The 23545-nt window shown below is 36.6% G+C and overlaps 1 protein-coding gene across 1 annotated transcript in view; it reads left to right on the top strand.

Moving 5' to 3' along the window:
* Positions 1-23545, top strand: part of GABRB2 (gamma-aminobutyric acid type A receptor subunit beta2) — a gene marked incomplete at both ends in the record, with an annotated part of 195301 nt that overhangs the window by 79330 nt on the left and 92426 nt on the right. Inside the window, one exon of the mRNA XM_080942071.1 lies at positions 22816-22898. Coding sequence (XP_080798197.1) covers positions 22816-22898 — 83 coding nt within the window. The remainder of the gene's footprint in view (positions 1-22815; positions 22899-23545) is intronic.

The following is a 23545-nucleotide window of genomic DNA, read 5'->3' as shown; positions in this document are numbered from 1 at the left end:
GTTAATGTACCTGTAAGGTTTGATAGGCTAAACTGTAAGAATGTATCTGGAGTACTCAAAATGGAAGCTGGAGAAAAAGAAGAAACAAGCTTCTTTTTAATAAAACTTTAAGAAAATCCTGAAAAGCCCCATTTTCATGTTCATCAATTTATCCATTTAGAGTTCTGGTGTAGGAGTGGTAAGCCAAAGACAGGCACTTCTTATACTGAGGAAAATCTTAGGACCATTTGCTATGACTATGTTGAGTAATGAATACAAGGCTTGCAAGTTATGGTGAATTCAATGGAGAGAAAGGAACAGAGGGATCTCACAGTGAATGTCTAGAAGGGAGCGGTGGGAAACTGCTTTAGTGATGTCACTTGATCCGAGAGGTTATTATTGAGAATAAGAAATGAATACAATGATGAATAAAAAGAAAAAAATCTGTAATAAATGAAGAAAAAAAGTGCCCTGTGAATCCTGAGTGAGTTAACCCAGTCACAAAAGAAAGCACTTTGTATGCACTCACTGATAAGTGGATACTAGTCCCAGAAAACTCTGAATACCCAAGAAACAACTCTCAGATCTTATGAAGTTCAAAAAGAAGGAAGGCCAAAATGTGGAAGCCTCAGTCCTTCTTCGGGGAACTAAAAAAGAAAAAAGAAAAAATTATGTATTCATCATATTTTATTATGTAACAAATTTTGTGAGCTATAATAATAGTTTATAAAATAAATAAATTAATAAAAAGAGAAACACCAGATTCTCATTCCTGAGGGCAGAAAAGCCTCATGTGCCTAAGGGAAAAAGAAAATAATGCTGCATTGTCCTAAATTTTCTAGTCATTCTCTTTCATCCCATTGTGTTCAATACTCCTAAATTAATTTATCTACTACACTCGTCGTATAATTCCCACTAGAATAGCATCCCTAGGAGAACTTAGATTTCTGTTTTGCAGCTAATTTTAACACCCCAGTATCAAGTGCATGTGTGTCCCACAGCAATGAACTATATGTGATTTATGTGTCATCTAAAAAGATTAGGAAAAGAAACATAAAATTAAGTTGAGATGGTTTGTAACCCAATAATCAAAGATCATCATGATGCAGTGAGGTGAAAGGTATCCTCCTCTACCCTGTAGAGCATGTCTCCTTATTGATCAGGAAATGACATTATTAGTGACACCGTTCCAGGCAATATGTCCTCCAGCATATCTCAGAGATGCTTTAAAAAGGACAACACGATCTGCTGTCACTACTATTCAGCTCCCCAAATCGTAATTTGTAGGTGAATGTGAATTGCCTGCGTATTCATTTCCATTGACAGGCTGTAATTTTATGCCACACAATATTTTCTACCAATAAGACACTTTAAATGATAGACAAACATGTCAAAGTAAAAAGCTGGACAGGTAGAAATTAGTTACCCAATACCATAAAGTAAACCAATGAGAGAAGACTTACTAATCAACTCTTTTTAAAAATGCTTCAAAAATTTTATTAGGGTTGATTTTAAGCTTGGTGGGGGTTAGCACATACTTTGCATAACAAATACTTTGTGACCAACTTTCATGACTGCTTAGCCATAATTTCATACACTCTGAGAAGCATAGAGTGTATCTTTGCCATCTAGATTATCCTGCCTATACTTTGTGTGTGTGTGTGTGTGTGTTGTGTGTGTGTGTGTGTGTGTGTGTGTGTGTGTGTGAAAAGTCAGTTTTCCTCTTCTCTGTTTCTGTACATATTATTGGGGTAATGATGGTTGTGAGGGTTATAAGGAGAAACTACTATGTGTGGAAAAGTGAAATATTTTTCCAAATCTCAATTATTTTGCAAACAATTGTCAGTACCTGTACCTTTCCCCTACTTTGGGCAATGAGATACACTAATATAAAAGGGGTTCATGGTATAATAATGAGTTTCAACTTAGCCCTTTTAATTTCCACTGATATTTCATGTTAAATGTTTCTATGCCTCGCTAATACCATTAACTAAGGATTGAATTGCAGACATTTCTTAAGTTCCAGAATGCCTAAGCATCCAGTCTTTACGTCTGCTAAAGAGATGAGATGAACCACATATTTGGCCCTTTTTGAAATAGAAGTGGTGTTGACTTGGAACAGAACGTGAAGTCATTGTGTGGTACCCAGGACAGGGCAGCAGTGAGTGAGAACAAAACAAGGAGAAATTGTTTAAAGAGGCATGAGTGCCTACTAAACTCTAGCCAGAAGGAAAACAGATTTTTCTGTTAAGAGGCTATGTTATAAATAATATGAATTGAAGGGCATTCATACTCAAGTTCTGTATGAAGTTTGGGTCCTAGAGTTGGTTTTAGTTTGCCTATTTATTGAGAGACTCAAAGACATCTCGGGCAAGGGAGATGCCAATGCACTGATGTGCCTTCCTTTCCGGCGACTGTGCTATGTTTGCTTGATGCCCAAGCTTCTGGATTTCTTCCCAGAATAAATGTGCTGCTTGGCTCAACTTCACCCTTTGTAATGTTTGAAAATTCTGCAAAAGCAGTGGGACATCATTCAGTGACAACCTTGTTTAATTACAGAAAGGTATTTCATCCTTGTAACATTTCATGTTTTGTAGGATTGGATAGAATGACATAGAAAATATGCAGAGACAAATTCACAGTTGATCACTTCTGTACTTGATGACTGAAAATACTTGATGGAGGGATATGATGCCCTACCCCAGGGGATGTCTGTAGTAGATGGGGTGGTATGTAGCAGAATGTTAGGGGAAGCTGAATACATGCAACATTCACTACAATTCACGTCCTCAAAGTGAACATGTGTTTTCCAGGCATCATGACATCTTTAGTTTCATGGGAACTGTGATTCCTCACTTGTGTTTCCCACTGCTGAAACTCAACTAAATAAAGAAGAAAAGAGCGAGAGAAAGAAAGGATGAAACGGGGACACTAGACAGCGAAGTGTGTCACAGGGCTTGAGAGAGACAGGAAGAACAGAAAAGACGAGTAAAACACTCAGGGAATACAAAAGCACACACTAGCAGAATGAGTGTTGGATGGCGCACATTCTTTCCCTTATGACCCAGGTCATGAGCGGTAAGGAGCTATTGTCCATGAATCCTATGCTGCTCCAGGACCACAGCACTGTGTGTACAATGCAGACATATCTCCCAGTACAAGGAATGCACACTTTTCTTCATCTTTTTGTGCCCATGAAAGAAACACAGAAAACGTATGTAATGCTCCTACCGTCACTAGTAAAACTGGATATTGGACTTACATCTGTTTGATAGTTAGTATTATAGCAACTACTTCATATTTTCTCCTTTATCCTTATGCTTCTGTAAGACTTTGACTTACTATAACGGACAAATAGCAATGTTTTCTACTTGAAGATATGTTTGAATGAATACCTCAAAGCTATAGGTTCATACTATGGAAGCAAATATTTATGATTTGAAATCCAAGGCATTATTTTGTATTTAAGAAATGTCACTCCTCTAATGGCTCAGCTCAGAAGTTTGCCATCCTATGGTTTCTGTACCTACAGAGTATTTGGGATTGGTAACTTAATTTTTTGCTATTAACATAAAATGTAGTTTTAAGAATGTTAGTAGGCACTGGGCATCTGAAAAATCTTATTTTTAATCCTCTATTGTAGTAATGCAAAATAATTTTATTGTCTCTTTTCAGTTGGTAGATATATAGGATGTTTCCGATTTCTAGCTGCTGTGAGTAAAGCAGAAATGAATATGTAATAACAAATATCTCTGTTGTAAGATGGATCATCTTTTAGATATATGCCTAAGAGTTTTATAGTAGATCATATAATAAATATAATGCCAAGGTTTTTGAGGTACATTCATACTGACTGTCACAGTGGTTGTCTAAGTTTGCACTCCTACCAGCAGTGACTAAATATTCCCATTTCTCCATACCTAGGCCAATATCTGCTATCATTAGTATCTCTGATCTTGGCCTTTTTGATTGGGTAAAATGAACTCTCAAAATAGTTTTAATTTGCATTTCTCTCATGAATAATGGTGTTAATATTTCTAAAAATAATTAGCAATTTATGTTTCATTAATATATCGGGAGATGAAGTATATTATTGATGACTATTGTTGATATAGAATAAATACAAAAATAATATTAATAGTTTATTAATAATAATAGTAAAAAATAACAGCCATATGTCAGCAAGGGAGATGAGAAATATGAAGCATTAGAGAGAGAACCATGGAAAGGTTTAGAGGGAGAATATGGAAGAAGGAACAAGATTATTATATTTTAATTTAGAAATATATTAAGCAGACTAGAACCCATTTTTCTTCTTTGCCTTCCCTTTCTTCTTTCCATCTTCCATTCCTTCTTCTACCATTTCTTCTCTTTCTTCTTCATTCTTCATCCTCTCTCTTTTCTTCCTTGCCTTTTCTGCATCTTTATCACTCTTCCCTCCTCTTTGTGACAGTGCCATGTACTTTTCTAGTTGCCAAAATGTATATGAACTTCAAAGGAGCCAGAAAAAGAAAAGAACTTAGAACTTGAACTGCTGGAAGAAAGCATTCACCAATGATCACCACTTTAGAGTGTCTATCATGAGTATTAGACAGGAATTTCTTCATATTCTTATATGAAAAATATAGTAGTGATATATATATATATATATATATATATATATATATATATATATATATATATATATATATATCCAAACGTTTTCCTTGGGTTAGTTACATTGCTTTTGGCATCTTACTGTTTGGATGCTGTCATTAGTATCTTTTGTGGTGATGTTCCATTTGAATGTATAATTTCTGAATTTAACAGATTTTCTAAAATATGTACATTTTTACAGGACACCTATCTAAGGTCTAAAACACTCGACACAGACTCTAACACTGAGTAAATCCCCTTAGATTTTTATTTTTAATAAGAGAGGAAACTATCTTAAAGTAACTACAAAGCATTAATGAGTATTAACATTCAAAGTGCTCGACATGGACTTGGGGATAGCAGTTGAGTGCTGGCCTAAGATACACACAGCTGATATTTAAGTTTCTACAACAAACTAAGTTTCTGCAGGGTTGTGAGGGTATATCCAAAGGCTCTTGATCTCTATCCATCGCTGTAACCTGTCACTTTATGAGTAAACTGACTTCTGACCTCTGTGGCTTGCTGATTACCCCCAGAGAAACCACGTGGAGAGAGCTCTGTATGACTCTGAATTTATTGACATTATCACCTACTATCTTAGTTTTCTTTCCTATCACTGTAACGAAGCACTCTGATATAAGCAACTTAAAAAAGAAAAGATTTATTTGGTCCATAAACCTGGGTTACAGGCCAGCAGTATGGGAAAGAAAAGTCAGCAGAAAATGAAGTTGCAGATCATGACACATCCATAGTCAAGAGCAGTGGGCAGTGAATCAATGCACACTCTTGCACAGTAGTTCTTGTCTTACCTTTTCATTGTTACACAGTTGAAAATCCACTTCTTCCCATTATATACACACCATCTCACTGCTCCACATACAGGTCCACAGGCTAACCTAACCTCAAATAACCCCTCACTGGGACTCCCTTTGCAGCTGATTTTAGACTGTGTCAAGCAGAACATTAAAACTAACCACTGCTGGTGCTGGGGAGTTTGCTCAGCAGTTAAGAGCTTATTACTCTTGCAGAGGACCTGGGTTTGGTTCTTAATACCCACATGGTAACTCACAATAAGTGTGTTAATTCCAGTCTCAGGGTATCCTCAACCTCTTTTGACCTCTTAGGCCAACAAGCATGTCCAAGGAGCACACACACACACACACACACACACACACACACACACACACACACATACACACACACACACACATATATTCAGGCAAACATTTATATAATAATGTAATAAGAATAAATCAAAAAGGATCTAAAAGAAGGAATCGTCATAAAGGTTTCTAGTTCTCCCTGTTTAGCCTTTCATTTCATCTTGATGATATCTCAGACATCTCATCTGTCTTTGCATAGAATTTTTTTAGATAAAGAAGTATACAGAAGTATCTGCTAATAGTTAGCGTGGTTTTTTTTGTGTGCATATGTGCATGTGTGGGTATGTGCGTGCATGTGTGTGTGTGTGTGTGTGTGTGTGTGAGCATGTGTGAGTACATGTACGTGCATTTGTGTGTGAGCATGTGTGAGCACATGTGCGTGCATGTGTGTGTGTGTGAGCACATGTGCTTGCATGTGTGTGTGAGCATGTGTGAGCACATGTACGTGCATGTGTGTTGAGGCAATACTGCAGATGGGCTCACATAAGGAAGATAGATATTCAAGTAAAGCAGCACTTTCAAACAATAGAGGAGGGAGACTCATATTGAGGAAGCAGTGTGCATGTGAAACGAAAATGACAGAGGGAATATTATTTTCCTTTGGCTGAAATAAAGGCAGTGAGAGTGGGCTGTGAAAAATGAGGCAGGCTAGAGCAGAAGGGTTTGTACTGAACACTATTTAGGTGTTTAAAATTAATCTTAGGAGCAAGGGAAACCATTCTGAACTTTAATCAGAGAAATACATGACCAAATTTGCATTTACCATTTCTTTTATGACCTAAAATACATTTGCAGCCGTGGAGTTCTTGGGGGCATAAATACAAAGTGGGTTTATCATTGCCTTGACATTTTCTGAAGTGTTGGTTTCAAACTGTTAGTTGATGAATGAAAACATTTTAAGTATTTGATGGGATGATATTGGTTCTTTTGCAGTTCATTAGCTGGATTTATCCCTGAGAATACCCAGAGGGATATCTGAGTGTACTTGTTGCCTTAGTCCATAAGAAAGTTTCTTAATATTTTGAAAATATAATGGATATGTGGTAATTTAAAAATTAGATTTAGAAAATAGTATGGATATATATCCATAGAAGAGTAACACATATATGACATCTATATATAATATCTAAAATGCCACATATAAGAATATATAATTTATGTATGTGTGTGTGTGTATATATATAGTGTTAGAGCAGAGTAGGGAGTAAAGAGAGAGAAGACTAACACTATAGGTGTTTGAAAAGCCGTATGGAAACCTGTTTTTTCAGCTGTATACACACACACACACACACATGCATACACACATGCATACACACACACACACACATAAGACAGGAACATAGACACGCTGTGTGTTCAAAAGAGCTTAGTAGAAGTTATCTTTAAAATTTTACTTTAAATTATAGATAGACAATAGATAGATGGATACATAAATGAATGATAGAAGATGATGATAGATTGGTAGGTCTATAGGTAGTTACATAGATACATAGATACATAGATACATAGATCTCACAGACTTTAACTTAAGGGGAATTTATCCTAAATTAAGTGCAAGTTGCTGGATTTAGGGTACCCTAAAATAAGACTTCTCAATGGAAGTCACAGAATAAAAGAATGTCATAAATCAAGGCATTAAAAATATCCATCAGTGAGTACACAAGGATGGTGGTTACAGCAAAGAAGGAGCAACTGTGCACTGGTGTGGGGTTTTGTTATTTGATGAAATTATTCACTACTGTGCAGTTGGAAGGTAGTATTCTGTTAAATTAATGAACTCCAATAATGGTAACTTGCTAATTTAAAGGATGATAGGTTAGATACAGAAGTGAGAAAAAATCTGTATCAAAATGACTAAAGAGATCTCAAGATAATTTGGTCCCTTTTCTATAGTATTTTCACAATCAACAATATAAAGTTTTAGATAGTTAATTAGTCTTCAGAATTTTTTATATAGGTGTTTCTTTTTTCCTAGGATTTTAGTTCAGAGAAGGGTAAGTTGGCTGACATAGTCTAGTAATAGTTTTACAATGACATTTTAGTCATTATGCCTTTAGATACACTTCCATATATATTAAGAAAAGCTACAATTGTTTTTCCTATGAAATACAATTGTTTCATTAAAAACTTTACAAATTTATCTATGGTACTTTTGCTTAATCATATACAAAGACAAATAATTGGGTATTAAATATGCTTTTGAATATGATATTTACATGGATTCATCTTTCAGGAATTAATTTATTTCTCAGGCAGTTAATAAATAGTCAATAATTATTCTTAGATTTAAATTAAATAAAGTGGAAGAAATTAACAGAAATTTGATTGTTTCCTATCAAGAATGTAATATCTTTAAAAGAATTATGAAAAATCACAAATTAGTAAAAGTAATTTGATTACAACTCATTGAATATCATATTCTTGTTTTTTAATGGATGGATTTGTGCTCATTTTCAGTTATTTTGACAAAGCACCTAAGGCAGCCCAGTTAAAAGATAGAAAGGTTTAGTGAGTCTCTTTGTTATCAATCTACAAGTTGACCTTGGGAGTTCAGCTCTCTAATGTCTCAGGGCTACATTCAGGAAATCTGAGATTTCCTGAAGGCAGTTTTTATGTTCTGTAATAATTTAATGTTCCAATGATTCATAGACCTATTTATTTGGCTAAAATATAATGATATAATATAAACCATATTATTCTCATTCTAACTTTCTTGTATGTACCCGTGAACAATTGCAATTATCATTTCAATAGATAAATTAATTTGATTTCTTTTAATTTTTAAAATTATTTTTTTCTAAAAATTTAAAAGGTTACCACAATGCATAGTGGCCACTCTGACCTCCTCCCTGTCTGCCACCCTTCTCCCCTTTTTCTTATTTTTTAATTTTATTTTGTACTCCCAGGTTTTACCCATTTCATCTGACTGACTGTGTTTAGAGCTATCTGGTGGAGTCTGGTGAGCTCAGCAGTACGTACACAGTAGAGAGAGTGAATTCTGCTCTCCAAGAGTTTATCAATAACCAGTAGTTCATGATAATTGGAGAGCCTCATGAAACTCTCCTTCTTCCTTATCTGATGCCGAGAGGGATAGTTTTCTGTCATCCCACTACAGTAAATACAGTGAGCTGATGATTTCAGTGTTGTGTTAGTTCTAGAGAATTGCATTGTTCACATCTTTTCCCTGTTTTACAGCCCTGCCATGCTGTAAAACTTCTTCCTCAGTGGAACATTGTGCCTTAGAGAGAGTGTAACTTGGCTGGTTCAAAATCATTGCTTATTCTCTGCATCTTGGGTGGCCATGAGTATTAGAATTCACTAGTACATGTTTAGTAAACTGATATTATAGTTGTTGTCTTTTTTTATATATTTTCTTCACTCCACTGCTTATGTAAGACTATAATAAAGAACAATTAAAGTTTTGAGAACATTCATCAGTATAATTAAGGTTGTATTGAAATTCATAGATGTTCTGGCTCTTGATTCACAACTGCCCCACACTGTCCAGCATTAATGCTTTACCTCTAAAGAGGATGAGATTGGTAATTGGTCACATCCAACTGACTGCCAATTAGGGTTAACCACTTAGACATTCAGAGGCTTATTTCCCTCGAGTATGAAATCACAGACTATATTAAGTGCTATTTAGCATCAGCCCTCACAACTGATCCAATTTATGTAAGTTACTTTCCTTGGTCAACATAACACCTTTAAATATTATAATATGTTCTTTTTGTTGTAATTTTCTTTCTCTTTTCTTTGATTCTTAGTAATTTTACACATAAGGACAGTGCATTTAGATCATATCTACATATCCATTATCCCGAAACTCCTCCAGGTCTCCCAACATCTTCTCAATTTCATGTCTTTCTTTTTTAAATGGAGACTAAGCAGTGCTTCCCATATACACAAGGGTGTAGGGCATCATAACCTGTAGCATCGTCAAACAACAATTGGCTATATCACTGAAGAAAACTGATTGATATCTCTCTCCCAACATCCATCAGCAAACAATCACCCTTAGTTAGATTTGGGAGGGGGCTTTCCTCTCAATCCTGAAATGTTGATTGACTTGGACCTGTGCAGGTCTTATGTGGGCAGCCATAGCTGCTGTGAGTTCTTGAGTGCACTGGTCACTTCATGTTCAGAAGACATTAATTTCAACCATCTGGCTCTTACCATAAGTTCATAACTGTCTTTCTACATTGCATGAAATATTGAACATAGTTCTTTGAGAAAGTCCATAAAGTATCGTGTGTCACATATGTGTTTCCTTAGCTTTTGCGGTCATTAAGCATGTGTTAAAATACTTTGATGTTTAGAAGCTACATTAAGCCTTTATATACACAACTACATTGACAAATCTGAGTAGACCCTACCCTTTTTCAAATTCCAGATAAAATTCGGCTAAAATCAAATTAGCAAATATCTGCTGACACTTAGAAATGATTCACACATATTCTTCACTCGTCAGTTGCTATAAATTAACAGCTAGAGAGCCTGTCTACGTGAACCAGAAAATATAGATCATCCTTGCACAAAAGTTGCTCCCATCCCATCATCCTGACAAATGAACCTATTCTGTACACATCACGTCCAGAAAAAGAAGCCTGCTCATCCACCCTGGAGAGCTATCTCATCATTTATGGCTCTACCATCGGCAGAGCCATCTTTCTCTTCAGCCTAAATCCTCAGCGCCCTTTGTGGGAAAATTTATGGGCAAACCTTTCCATTCGGTGTACAGTGGATCATTTGAAGCGCTGATCATTGCTCCACTGAGCCTTCCATGAAAGACTGCCATCATCCATCAGTCTTCCCTGTCTTCAGGTAGTACCACGGAGCTTCTCCTGCTGCATGGATCCATGGGCTTTTCAGTCACACACTTCACACAGTCATGAATTCATCTATGTTTTCTTCTCTTCTGAGAGAAGGAAAAGGGTCAGAATTGCAGCAAATGCAGAGTCGGGATGACAGGGGCGGGGCGGGGGGAAAAAGATCTATCAGGGCAAGTGTTCCTTAACTTTGTTAGCCTTTCTTCTCTCTCCAACCTCTTCTTATCTCACAGTGGGGGGCAACCAACTTGGCTCATGACTTTTCTGATATCATCTGTTTTTCGTTCTTTCTTCTTGGAATAAAATGTAGAAAATTTTCAATGTGTCCCTTTTGTAATATTTTAAAATACTTGGGGAACATTATAGTTTCAGAATGTAAATATTTTAGCATATTTTTCATTTTTTGACTTGGGAGATTGTTTTCTGAGATAATAATATAATACATTATTTTCTCTTTTCTTTTCTCCCTTCAAACCCTACCATATATCCCTTTTTGTTCTTTTTAAAACTATGGCCTTTCTTCATTAATGGTTATACACAGATATGTATATATCGAATATACTAAAATACTCTGAAATACAACATGCTCAGAATGTATAATGTTGTGTTATGTGTTTTTTCAGAGTCAGCCATTTGTTACCAGATAACCAGTTTGTGTGATCTTCTCAGAAAGATTGTCTCTCCTGTTCCCAGTGTCTTTTTTTTTTTTTTTAATTTGTCTGCAGTTATTTTGTAGTTTCGAGGGATCATGGGCTAGTCTGCTCTTCTTAGGCATGTCTCTTGTCCTGGTTCTGCTCACATTAATCAATCATAGGGGGACCTTATGGCTCTGGTTTCTCATATTTCTGGGATACACAGCAAACTCCTTTACCTTCTGGTTCCTGAAATCACTCATTGACCCAAGCTGGTCCTTAACTAATCACTGTGTAACCCAGGCTGGCTTTAAGTGCATAATCCTCCTGTCTCAGCCACCCATGTCTGAGAAGCACTGGTGCTTGACTCTTTTACATTTCTTAATCTTCGTTTGTGACTCTTTTCTGTTTTCTTGAAATTCTTCCTAATGTTAGTTCCACTTTTATTTCCTTTTTTTTTTTTTTGCACACTTCCTCTTATTTTGCTTTAATTAATAACTTAGGTAAGTTTATTGCAAATCAAGTCATCATTGGAACACATGACAACATTTTTTTCTTTTCACTCATTTTTAAACACCCTCTTATTAGAAATGTTTTTGGAGGGATTAGCAGCCTCTGGACCTTTTCCACAATGAAGCAGTGTATGCTATTGTTTTCCTTTGTCAGAAGCCATTAGGGCCTCCCTTAATTTCAGTGGTAAGATACAGACCCTCCCCTCAGTTCAAACCTCCTACATTTCTAAGGAGATGAACAGTTTTAAGGAATGTTTTCTACAAATCAGAAGCAAGCATCCTTCTTGCTGTGAGTGGTTCAAGCTCAGAGGATGATGAAGTATTCCGGGATGCAAGAGCATTTCTCATACCATTTTCCCCCATGGGATGTTCAAGGTCACACAGCGAGAGGCAATCATGAGAGAAATTCAGAAATGGTTCCAAATCGTCAGAAGTTCCATTTCCTATATCTTCGTCTACACTTTTGGATATGAGAGGTTTGCTGGTGTCTCAGGTACCAAACTCTGTATCACCACTAGAGGTACAGGGATCATTATTTATTTTATGGTTATTTGAACCCAAACCCATCCCTGATCACTTTCTTTATACACAATCCTCTTGAAAATTTTCAAAACAAAATTACTGGCCTAATATGTGAAGAAATCTTAGCAGGGACTTGGGTATTTGTGGCTGCCCTTGAATTTCCTATTTAAGCAAAGATGACTGACTTTGCGTTTGGGGGTCCTCCTATCTCTATTTCCTGAGTTCTGGAATTACAGAAGACACTACAATACTTGATGTGCAAAGTTCTGGTCTAGGACATGCTGGGCAAGCATTTCAAGAAGTGTAACTTCATTCTCCATTCCTTTATATTATTTGTATACAAAAGTATATATTGTTAATAATCATTAGTAATTATTAGTAATGAAGAGAATCTCAATTTACCTTTGCCTTCACTATTTCTTACCCAGGAATAAAATAACACTTTGTTAAGAAAATAATGACACCACATTATTTTCCAACAAAACCTGTTGTCTGAGTTCTAAGCATAAACAATGTGTCAATATGACATCTTGAAGGGTTTTTGAGGTCAGTGTAAAATTTGAGCATATAAATCAAATATTGTGTTTTTACTGATTATTTATTTACATTTCAAATTATTGTCCTCCTTCCCAGTCTCCTACAAATCTCTGTCCAAATCTTTTCCTCTTTTCTCTAAGAGGGTACTCCCCACCCACTTACCCACTCACTGCCTCACCCTCAAGCACCCCCCCCTGCCCAGGGCAACAGGCCTCCACAGGACCAAGCACCTCTCCTCCCATTGATGCCAAATAACACAGTCTTCTGCTATATATGTATCTGGAGCCATGGAATTATCCATGTGTACTCTTTGGTTGGTGGTCTAGTCCCTGGCAGCTCTGAAGGGTCTGGTTAGTTGATATTGTTGTTCTTCCTATTGGGTTGCAGTCCCCTTCAGGTCCTTCAGTCCTTCTTCTAACTATCCCATTGCAGTCCCCAGGGTTAATCCAAAGGTTGGCTGTGAGTGTCTGTGTCTGTTTTAGTCAGGTGCTGGAAGAGCCTCTCAGAGGACAGCCATACTGGGCTCCTGCCTGGGAGCAGTTTGGTGCATCAGCAGAAGTGTCTGGGTTTGGTGTCTGTTGATGAGGTAGATTCCAAGGTGGGGTAGTGTCTGGATGGCCCTTCTTTTGGTTTCTGCATTACATTTTTATGGTCTCTGTGTTTCTATTAGGCAGGAATGATTCTGGATTAAAAATTTTGAGATAGATATGTGGCCACTTACCTCAACTGGGGGCCTTGTCTATGTACTGAAGGTGGTTCTATCTCTCCTCCATTGGATATTTCAGATAGTGTCATATCCATTGGATCCTGGGAACGTATCACATCCCTGGTGTCTAGAACTTTCTAGTGGTTTCCCCCCCCCACTGCTCCACATTTCTATTCATTCTCCTGTAGTATATTTTTCACTCATTTGGCAACAGATAAATACATTTTTACACCAATAATGGCATAAAAGAAACCAACATGCAAGGGTAGTATAACTCTGTGAAACTAAATTTCATAAACTGTCACAAATCTCTATGAATGAGAAAAATAAGGACGCTTCCTAATCAAAACTGCAAAGCACAGGAAGAAATAATTTACAATTAAAGAAATTCAAATTAAAACTGATTTTTAAATATAGAGAGAAAACTCTGACAATCACAGCTTTCCAAAGATGACACGTTTTCCTTTCAGAGAGCTTGAATTTCAAGTCTCTGGAGATTCATTAGGACAATGATTATAGAGATCACAAAAAATGAACTCATTCATCTAAAGGGCATTTGCGTGGATGCCACTCAACACTTATAATTTTTTTGCTTTAAAAATCCATAATTAATCGATGTGTAAACTATTTTAATAACATGAAGCCTATTGAAGTTCATGCGCAATAGTTTTGATGACCAGTATCTTCAACACATGGAATATGATAAGGTTCCATGAGTAAGCAAATGTCCTAACTTAAAGAATAAAAGCTATTCAGATAAAATGTATTCCGTTCAGAGCCAGGAATAGTGCTGTTCTAGCCCCAAGCTGATAAAGAGAACTGTCTTTAGATCACTTATCGGAGAAGAAATGATGTCTATTCATTGTAGAAACAAGAAAATTACACAAAAATAAGGAAATAACAATCAACTACATCTTCATTTCATTTGAAATTAGATTTCTTGTGACAAGATTTCTTGTAGCCCAAAGAGGTCTGGAACTCAGAATATAGCTGCAGTTGTCTTTTCTTTTCCATCTTCCTGCCTCTACTTCCCACAGTGAGAATGACACATGTGTATCACCAAGTTCAGTTTTATGCAAAGCTAGGGATGGAATCAAAGATCTGTGCTTGCTAAGCAAGTACTGTAACAACTCATAGAATACAATTTCAAGTCTGTTTGCTTTTTTCCTTTCAAATCCTCATCTGACTTCTCTGCATTGTTGATGATATCACATAAATACTTCTCAGGGTCAGCTTCTAGGGAATCCAGCCTTAGTTAGACAATGCTTGAGTCTGGGGGCAAGAGAGAGAAACACTAAAAATAAACACTCAAAATCCTCATGGTGATAGATGGTCTTATATAGGAGGAACTGACTGGGTGGTTTGGGGAACACCAGTTTGGAGGCAAAGAGGAGGGTGATGAGGTGGGAGGTTCGTAGGTTCGTGGAGGGGAGGACAGGTAAGGGGGGGTAACATTTGAAATGTAAACAAATAAAATTATTTTTAAAAAGAAACAAAATAAACACAGGAGGTGATCAGTAGAGTGCAAGGAACAACGCATTAGCTGGGTAGTGGGAGAGGTCATCTTAGAAGGGCTATTCTGAAGTGATACCAGAATGACAGGTAAGAGGTGTCTCCTTTAAGGTAAAGAGAAAGGGACACCCATTATCTTACCTCCGAATCCTCAAGACAGAAAACTCAAGAAAAGAACTGTTTTAATTTTTGAGAGCATGACTGTTGGCTCCTCTGATTTTAAATACATTTCTATAATGTTTTCTATCGTTCAAGAACCCAACAGGAAACAGATGGTACACCAAAAGTGGGATAATTTGAGGAGGCAATAAAAGGACTATTTACAAAGAGAAGGAAAAAAACAAAACAAAAAACAAAAAAAAAAACAAAACAAAACAACAACAAAAAAATCCCCCAAAAAAAAACAAAAAAAAAACAAAACAAAACAAAACAAAAAAAAAAAAAAAAAAAAAAAAAAAAAACAAGCCATTCCTCCCTAACTACACAGGATCAGCAGGTTGCCATCAGTGCCCTGGCCCTGGGTTTCACTTTTTCAAAAGAGAAGTGAAAAATGACTGGGCCATGAATCCAGCAGAAAATGACCCTAACATCCCTGGATTTTAACTTCCTTTTGACCTCAGTTTCATGTCCTGATATCCATTGCCGGTTCTAGACGGGCAGACTTAAAATAGATTGGGAAGTCCAAATAGAATAGTTTTCAGGAGGACAAAATTCAGGGATTAGGGTTTGAGGGTACAATCAGAGAAGCAAAAGAAGCCTTCTGCCTGTGTGGTTTGCATTTTAAGCTGTACTTGGAAAGGACCAGAAAGAAGGGAGGAGATGCAGCTGTAGTGGGAGGTTGGTCTGTTCTAGGCAACTCCTCACACATCTGTTAGCTATTTAAAAAAATAAACTGGCTGTGGTGACTCAAAGCTTTTAGCACTCCAGAGGTAGACACAGCCTTCTGTGACTCGTGGACAGTGTGGTCTACTTAACAATTTCTAGACTACATAGGATTGCATAGGGGGACACTGTCTATAAACAATCAAACAAGCAAAGACATGAAGGAATAAATAAATAAATGACAAAACTGATGAATTGTTCTGAAATGGTAGATTCCTGGTGAGTTATGCAGGGAAAAAAAAGTTGATTACTTTAATGGGTATAATGTCAAAAGCACCCAGTATATTGAATCATTTTAAATTGTAAATGAAGTTCAATTTTTTAAAATAATTCAGAGGCCCCGTTTTTATTGTATGCCTCCCCCATTTTAAAGAAATCATATTTCTACTAGACCTCTTACTGATATATAAAATCCAATTTCAGGTAAATGATGATCAAATTGTGAGATGTTTCCTTCTCCTGTGCCTCTTACTTCTCTTGAAGTAAATTTTAGAAAGAGAAGAACAAGACTATGAAATGAGTATGGTAGTTGTAGAGACCATGGGGACAACAGAGAACAGGAGTCGATAGGAACCTAGGTTGGGACATTTATATTAATATTTATGATGAAGTAGGGTTTATGTCCTCACAAAATGAGAAATTGCTAGAGACTTCTAGCTGTGTAGCAGAAACAGGCTATTTATTTAGGGAAATTTCTCAAATAATAGTGTCTGTGTTTGTGGCAGAGACCTGGGTAGCCCTTTGATGGTCACAGTATCTCTGCAGAGCATAAGATTACAGAAAATGAAAGAGTCGCAGAAGGCCAAACATCTGCAGAGGAGCACAAATAACTCTAATCCGAAATGCATGATTGCCGGCAATCTTACTTTTTTGGGTGATTACAAAGTTGAGCATAGTACTGCATGTGACTCTATAAGAGGACTTCAAAGGAGCTTTTAGAAACAATTATGCAAGAGTCTTGTAGATTTTAATGTAAGCACAAGGCCTTTGGAGTGGCCAGAAAGGCACAAAAAAAATTAAAAAATGGGGAGAAGCAGAGGAGGACCTTTAATCAGAGGGAGGAGGGAGTATTAACAGAGACTCCTTAAAGAGAGGCTTATGTTTACTTGTCTGTGATGGGATGATCTACATAACTGAGTAAAACAGAATAAACATCTGTGAAACACAACATTTGCATGTGTGGATAAAACAGAATTACTCCATCTCAAGGTCATACCACGCATGTATGAACAGAGTATCACAGAATGAATAAGCTCCCAGTGAATGTATGTAACCAACTTCTGCAGAACCAATAGCATACTGTCAAGGTTATCTGTTGGATTAGTTCCACCATTCTTAACTATGGGGACTGTTAAGTCAAATTCCTGCCATGAAAAAAAAAAAAAGGTTCCTGATCTCCCATTCGCAGTGTGACCCTGAAAACATACTCCACTCCTGTGTCTGTTAGACAGAAAAAAAAGACAAAACATGAGAATAATAATTAGACTTAAGTGAGAAGAACTGTTTCTATGGTATTAATATGTATAACTTATTAATAACTTATTAATAACTGATCATTTAATGTTGCCAGGGGTATTTTATACATTAGGATTCTACTTAAAAAGTCACCCATCTCCTTTATCTATATTCTTTCTAATCAACAAAATGCAAGACTCGATTGCATATGAGTCAGTGTGAAAGAGTAAATTTGTTTCCTAAGGAAAGTGGTCATAAGGTACAGAATGATGTCAAATATGGTTGGACACTAAGAAAGCCACTTTGAAAGAACTTTTAAGGAAAGAGAAGCATATGAGGTCTTTGGAACACTTTATAATTTGAGTTTATATCTTAACACTTAAATTTAGAATTTCTCTGTGTTAGAATTTTAATTTGTTTGTTTGAAAAAAAAAAAAACCTCAAAAAGTTGATATGTTTGGATAAGGAATCTTGTTAAAGAGTTTATTTTCAGTTTGGTTGTGTGTGTGTGCGCGCATGTGCGTGTGCGTGTGCGTGTCTGTGTGTGTGTGTGTGTGTGTGCTTATGCCCATAAGTGTAATGCCTACAGAGGTCAAAAGAAGGCATTGAAACCCTGGAGCTAAAGCCACAGGCAGTTGTGAGCTACTGGATGTACCTGATAAGAACTGAACTCTAGTCCTTTGCAAGGCCAGTCTGCATATTTGACTTCTGAACCATCCCTCCATCTCCCTAGTTTCAAATTCTTTATTTTCCTCTGGGCACTCTGCCTACTAATACCAGAAGATGTTCTTTTTCCCCTGTAGTTATAATCGGATGTAGGTCTTGAGTAAATATATTAGTTAAGCCAACAGAAGCACAGCAGCACGCATCAGAACACTGTGTACAAAGCATAGTTCAGGGTAGGGCACTGGGTATTTTAAGCAGTCAAGGATATGGAGAAAAACACATTTTCTTGATGAATAAGTATAACATCATCTATTAAAGAATAAGTAATTAAAAAAATCACTTAATTCATGTTCTTACTATCTCTGTTTGAAATACCACCCAGACTTTCATAGGCATACGTGAGCATGTTTTCAACTCCCAAATCACTTCCTTAAGTGTCTACTATAAGGTTTAAGATTTGTCACACTTACTGTGATTCCAAGTGCTTCACCTTGAACCTGGAGAAGCAGAGTCTGCCTTTGCTGACTAGCCGTTTTTACCTCCACTCATATTCTTGGTATTTGAGTACTCCAAAACTACAAAAACATAAGTTATAGCCTTGATACAAGATGTTGAGTTAGGTTTTATATTTCTTGATTTATAAATGCCTTTACTGCTCTTAGGCAGTGCTGAGTATTAGTTTCTTTTTTTCTTTCTTTTTTTTTTTTTTTTGCTCTGAGCTAATATGATCTAAGGCATTATACAGTGATAGTAGCTAATGACAAAGTAGGAAAAATTTTATCCACAATCTCTTGTTCCAAATACAATACAAGTACTTCCAAGAAACGCTTTCTTTTATCAAAAGAGTTCAACTCTGTTGAAGGTGTTTACAATTAGACTGTTGGAGACTCTCAACTCAAAAGGAAGGTTCATTCCAGGAGGTGAACTGACTGGTTTGATTAAAAACGAAGGTGTCTCCATATTGCTAAGTTTTAAAACTAAACTAGCCTACATAATATTAATTTTATGTATGTTTTCAGGGTTGACTATTTGGTATTAAATAACCAACTGGTCTGCTCTTACCATGGGAAAATTATTTTCTCTCCTCTCAGTATTCCGTAGCTGCCTGTGTAGTCCTTTGTGTAAGGTTGAGGCCTCATTTTTTTTTTTTTTTTTTTTTTTTTTTTTTTTTTTTTTTTCCAGTCCAGTATGGCATGTCTGTTAATGTCGTCTTTGTCCAGCTTACGTTCTGGGAGTCATGTTGATGAGAATTTATGAATGTAGCTTCTGACACTAATCACTAGGAGATACAATCTCAGAGAAAATTCTCTGATCTTCCAGATCTTAAGATCTTTAACCAGGGCATTTGTGTAACCTGTTGTAAACCTCTCTTCAAAGAAATCTAGTAACACTATTGAGTGATTTAAGGCTCATTAATGGTGCTAAGAACATGCATTAGGACTGAAGCTGTATCTGCTGCACCGCTGTGGAACCTCAGCCCTATTGTGAATAAATCAGACATAAATGCTTGCTATAAATGCTTGCCACTGGCCTTTTGTGAACATATTCATTACAGGATACTTTCTTCGCTAACCTGTTTTGATTATTAAATTTAAGGGAGAGCTCTAGGATGAGTTATATTCAGCCCATAATAAGCATCACCTCAAAATTCTTAATTTGTCAGTCTGTGCTTACACTGGATTGTGCTTCTCTATTTTGTTTAGAGATTTATTATTATTTCAATTGTGAATTACTGGCATGTGTCAGAAACATGTGTTTTAAATACAAATTAAGACAAAACCTATTATTCCTGATCTCTGTGGGCACTTGGGAAGTATCTAGGTTTATGATATATTCACATATATGTAACAATATTTATATGTTATCATTATCAAATTCATAGCGATGGTTCTGCTTTACTGGTAATGGTATTTACATTTCTTTGTTTGGGCAACCAAGTACTTTTCTACTTTTCAGTCAAATATAGTCAAAGGAGTTGTCTTGACATCTGCTCATTGCTGATTAATACAAAAGTTGCAAAACACTTTTTGAGTTATACATGCCTTACATTATTTCCTACAGCCAACATAATTGGCAAGTAATTACAGTAGGCAAAGAATACAGTAAATTACCTGAGCTGTGACTAGTCCGTGCAGACATGATCAAGATTTAAAATGGATCCCCCTAGTCTCAGAATTTTGACTTTACTCCAATAGAAGACCCTCCCAAAAAATCCATAGGATCTTCTAGCTTTCTGAGTTACAATGTTAAAAAAAGAAATAAAATAAAATAAATAAATAATATGGATATTATAAAAATTCCTTTTTTTTTGTTGTGGTGGTGGTTGTTGTTGCTGCTGTTGTTGTGTGGACAACACATTGTGCACTGGCCTCAGACTTACTACATGTGATCTTAGAATTTCCATTCTCCAGCTACAACCTGTATTTCATGATACTGGGGATTGAACCCAGGACTTTACACACAGTAGGTGAGCATTCTACTAACAGGGCTACAGTGTTAGTTATCCCTCCTTTCGGTTTATTTTTAAAACATGAAGATAACACATTACTTCTGTAATAGCATCAGTGGGTTTGCTTTTCTTAGTGTATACAGTAGAGCTCATGGTTAGGCTATGAATATGTATCAGCAGAGGTGTGAACTACAAGCTGCAGTGCCAGTTACAAACTTCACCTCAATTACACAGATGGCTTTCTGTACTTGTTTTTCTCATTTTTTAAAAATATATAGTTATGTCCCTGTGACAGTCTTGTCTTTTGTATTGTAAGTATTTTTTTTCTATTTTCTGGGAAAAGGAATCTATTTAATGATGTTCCACAACAGCACTGGGGTATGTATGTCTACCATTTCCTAAATTTCATTTCCGTTTGTAATCTGTAGGGTAGAGGCAGTTAGAGTGTATCAATATATAAAGTCACACAAAATTCTATGAGAAAACAGTTGGCCAAGAAAGAAATCCATCCAAGTACCATGTTACCAGAATATTAAATGTGAATATTAACTTTAATGTCATTTGTAGAATTTAAGTACAACATGAATCTCATTGACAGCTGAATGAAATTGATAAAATGAGTCTAAAATAATTCTCTTCATGTAATAGAAATTGGTTAAATTCCATTTACTGTTAAAGCTACAAAAGGAACATCTATAACTTAAGACACAGTACCATTTTCAGTCAAAACAGAGGTAAAGCAACAAAATAGTCTTACAAATGCAAACACTTACAATGAGCAAATCCAACTGCTTGCCTCATTATAAGTTAATGTCATTTTTTCCTCATTCAGCCAATATTTATTGAAGGCCTTTGCAATGAACTGAAGAGAGTCTATGTCCATAAGCATCTCAAATTTTATTGAAAGAAAAAGACTCTTCTGAGAAAACAATTTTCAAGCTAATTCCAGTTTGTGATGATTGTTTTAAGGCAGTGAACAGAAAGCTCAGATAGAGCATGAGTTAAGACAGTCAACCTGGATAGGCTCTTCAGGAGGAGCTTCTCTGAGGGAGAAGGGTTTGAGTGATCAAAGAGGGGAGGGGACCAGGGGGATGTCTGTTATAATCATAGAGAACAAAGATGAAGATGGGAAGACATTGTAAGAAAACACAGTAGGGGAGACTAGTGTGAAAGAAGAAGCGAAACATAATACGTGAGAAAGAGTTGACCAAAGTCAGAGCTTGAATTCTCTTAGAATAGCTGCTATGTTTTTAAAAGATGAGCTCTACATTATGTGATTTGTGTGGATGATGGAATTAGGGACACAGATGAAAAGGTCTGGGTTCCAGCTCCTGCACTGACTTGGAGGAGAACCAATGGGAACAGACTCATAGAAGAAAGTGGGATAGTAGAGAAATGAGACAGAGTGACCTGCAGGATTCACTAAATAAAGAAAGAAATCAGCAAGAATCCTGCTCTGAGAAGCATTTCTGTACTAAAGAAAAGAAAATGAAAATTAAGAAACATTATGAATAAGCAATTCCATGTTTGCAGTCTATGCCACAGGAAGCCAGATTCACCCAAGTATCTTCCCAGAATGGGGCTACATAGATTCTTGGTTTAGTTCCACAATATATAGGTGCAGTTTGGAAAGTATAGTCTAGACTCTTTCCTCCAGAATAGTGCTCTGTCTCATTTTTCCATTTCTAGCTCAGCTCTGAGTTGCTCACAGTCGAGCAAAACTAGGTTGGTCAAATCCAAAAATATGAACTTCCATTCTTCGTTCTCTTTTTAAAGTAGCCAAGAGAACATCAGATTATTTAGGACAAAATGATCAGGCATAGAGAGAAGGCTACTGTGGGCTGTATGCTAATGAGGATCCTTAGGGAGTACAGTGTGATTTTTTTTTTTTAATCATGAAAAATGATGGATCCAAATTAAGGCTGGTAGAAGGTTAGACTTTAATGTCTCACAGAAGGATAGAGTAAAGCAAAAATGTGAGAGTCACTGGAATGTTTGCCCAAGTCACCTGAGATGCAACTTAAAACAACCTCACCCCAAAGGCATTCTGACATCTCAAAAGAATAGCCTTTGAAAGATATCTGGGTGATTTTGGTTCAAGTCGATAGTGACCCATTAGATACTTTCATAACCCACTCTCTTCAGAACCCACAAGAAGACTTGTCAAGAGAAAAAAAAAAATGTTTCAAAAGATGATCACTTTCTTTGTGGATGCTTAGTCGAGGATTCAGTCTCTAAGAGAGCTCTTTTGTTTGTTTGTTATTTCTGTTTTGTTTTTCTCTTCTGCACTTGGCTTTAAGCACCAGAAACTCATATCATCGTTTCTCTTCTAGGATCACAACGACCGCAGCCTGTATGATGGACCTCAGACGGTATCCACTGGATGAACAAAATTGCACATTGGAGATTGAAAGCTGTAAGTGTCTGTAGATCCAGCCGGGCTGGACTGCTGGGTTAAGGCTCACCCGAGGCACAGGTCGGCTAAGCAGGATCATGCCTCAACCAATGGGCTGGGCAAAGTCACTAAAGAATTATTTGAAACTTGGTCCAGACAAACACTGACAGCTTCTCCCTGCCTTTAATGCTGCCACCTTCTTATATCCAGCTCTAAATTCTGGGGAACACATTTAGTGAAAAGTGTGAATTGTCAATCAAAACAGTATTAACACCCTGGAAGGAAATCACAGGCTGTTCAGGCATTTGGAGTGTGAAATTGGTGTAAAGGGTTAAGACAAACAGGGGGGGGGGGGAGGATGTGAAGGTGACAGCATGTGACAAAATGGCCTGGTTGTCCTTGTAACTCATAAATGTTATCCCTTATAGTTGATAAGCAAATGTGAAATGGGGCCATGAAGACTGATTACATTGTGAAGGTCAGACTGTGGATTTCATTGGCTTGTGTTTGTTTGCTTTGAAGCAGGCTTGTCAGTGTTAGAAACTTCCCGTTTTTCAGAAGGCCAAAGGTCATACAGTAAGGGAGACTTTGTTTGTGTGTGTGTGTGTGTCCAAGCATTTCGTAATGTATGTTTATTCTAGTTTATGATGCTGACCCGCTTTGTAGTG

Source organism: Micromys minutus (genome assembly GCF_963924665.1).
Source record: "Micromys minutus genome assembly, chromosome: 31".
NCBI lineage: Eukaryota > Metazoa > Chordata > Mammalia > Rodentia > Muridae > Micromys > Micromys minutus.
The sequence above is the reverse complement of the archived record's forward strand: the minus strand, read 5'-3'. Positions and strand labels throughout refer to the sequence as shown.